Source organism: Pinus tabuliformis, chromosome J (assembly GCF_031772625.1).
Source record: "Pinus tabuliformis cultivar Carrire ecotype Pingquan chromosome J, CPIR1, whole genome shotgun sequence".
NCBI classification, from domain to species: Eukaryota; Viridiplantae; Streptophyta; class Pinopsida; order Pinales; family Pinaceae; genus Pinus; species Pinus tabuliformis.
In genome coordinates, this window is record NC_142295.1 from 900,058,465 (window position 1) to 900,059,794 (window position 1,330).

The following is a 1,330-nucleotide window of genomic DNA, read 5'->3' on the forward strand; positions in this document are numbered from 1 at the left end:
TGAAGAAATGGTCAGTGCTCGCTACTCACTCACCTTCCTCTTCAACTCGGCGCTTCCCGCTCTGCAATTCCGGCCGTCAAGAAATGCCTGTTGTCTGCAGGCCGTCCAGGGCATTCTTTTGTTTCTTTAATGTGCCGGAGCTTGTCAACAGATGCAGCGAAATACAGCCCTGAGGGCGATTCGTCGATTGAGGATGACAGAGAAAGCCGCCGGGTTTCGGAAATCCGCCGCGGGGGTTTCCGAACACGTACTGTGCATTCAATAATGCAAACCAGATCATTTACGCCGCGATGTCCCGTATGTTGTCACGTTCTCAGAAGCCTCTCTGTAGGTCACTCCGCTCCTCTGCTTTATAAACCCACAGCGCCCTGATCAGTTGTGCATCAAGGGTTCAATACTCTTCCAAGCAAAATGATGAGGAATTCTAATGTTTGTGTGTATGTGTGCCTTCTGCTGCTTCTGATCTCAGCCCTAGAATGGCAGGTCAGTATTGCAAATGTTATTAGGGTTGTTGTTTTCATGTATGGAAGTACTATTCTCCTCCTCTATATTATTATCCTCCTCTATATTATCCTGAAGACTTGTATTCTTGTTTTGTTTTGTAGGTTGTTCTTAGCGCAGATCAGGGGATCATTGGAAGTGGAGGTACTCTGGTTCATCCAAACTCACCTGCACCTTCGCCTGCACCTCTGATAGGTATAAAGCCAGGCAAACATAAACTTTCTCTTCTTCTAAACTCCTTTTTTCTGGTAGTGGTTTTGATATTGTATGTAACTTTTGTGTGTATGTTTTGGGGAGGAGCAGATTGCAAGAGTGAGTGCAATCGGAGATGTTCGGTGGCCCCGAGACAAAAGGCATGTCTCAAATTCTGTGGTATCTGTTGCACTGCATGCAAGTGCGTTCCATCCGGCACTAGAGGGAACAAAGACGAATGCCCATGTTATCGGGACAAGAGGAGCTCTCAGGGCAAACCCAAGTGCCCTTGATTCAAGAGATCAGCATTAACCCATTATTGCATTTTATTGGGTGGATCGCATTGTTATAAATATTGTCTGAGAGTGAAATAAACAGCCATGTAGGCTGAGTGGAGATTTCTAGCCTGAAGCCTCAATTTAATGGATTTTTTATCATAATGTGTAAATATTCAATGTTTATGGAGACAGGCATAAATGGTAGAATGCTCTTTGTTTTTTTGCCCAAAAGCTGTGGATGGTAGCTTATTACCCAAAAGATCCAACGAAATTCATTCAGGCAACCTGTAGATCGCATTACATGATAAAATTTATCCCTTGATGATAGATTAGCTAATTATAGCTACTTCAAAAATAAC

At 43.7% G+C, this 1,330-nt stretch overlaps 1 protein-coding gene across 1 annotated transcript; it reads left to right on the forward strand.

Annotated features, from left to right (window-relative positions):
* Positions 1–375: 375 nt before the first annotated feature.
* On the forward strand, positions 376–1,104 carry LOC149229598 (peamaclein-like). Its single transcript, XM_089375875.1, has 3 exons — positions 376–483; positions 606–696; positions 805–1,104. The coding sequence occupies exons 1-3, from the start codon at positions 412–414 to the stop codon at positions 984–986; spliced, it is 345 nt and encodes a 114-aa protein (XP_089232001.1). The 5' UTR covers positions 376–411; the 3' UTR covers positions 987–1,104.
* The last annotated feature ends 226 nt before the right edge of the window (positions 1,105–1,330 follow it).

What these genes read in the sequence shown, in the direction of transcription:
- LOC149229598 (XM_089375875.1), top strand. Translation starts at nt 412, where the DNA reads ATGATGAGGAATTCTAATGTTTGTGTGTATGTGTGCCTTCTGCTGCTT. An exon ending in TCTCAGCCCTAGAATGGCAG is followed by an intron (nt 484 to 605) that starts GTCAGTATTGCA and finishes TTTGTTTTGTAG; the next exon opens with GTTGTTCTTAGCGCAGATCA. An exon ending in TTCGCCTGCACCTCTGATAG is followed by an intron (nt 697 to 804) that starts GTATAAAGCCAG and finishes GGGGAGGAGCAG; the next exon opens with ATTGCAAGAGTGAGTGCAAT.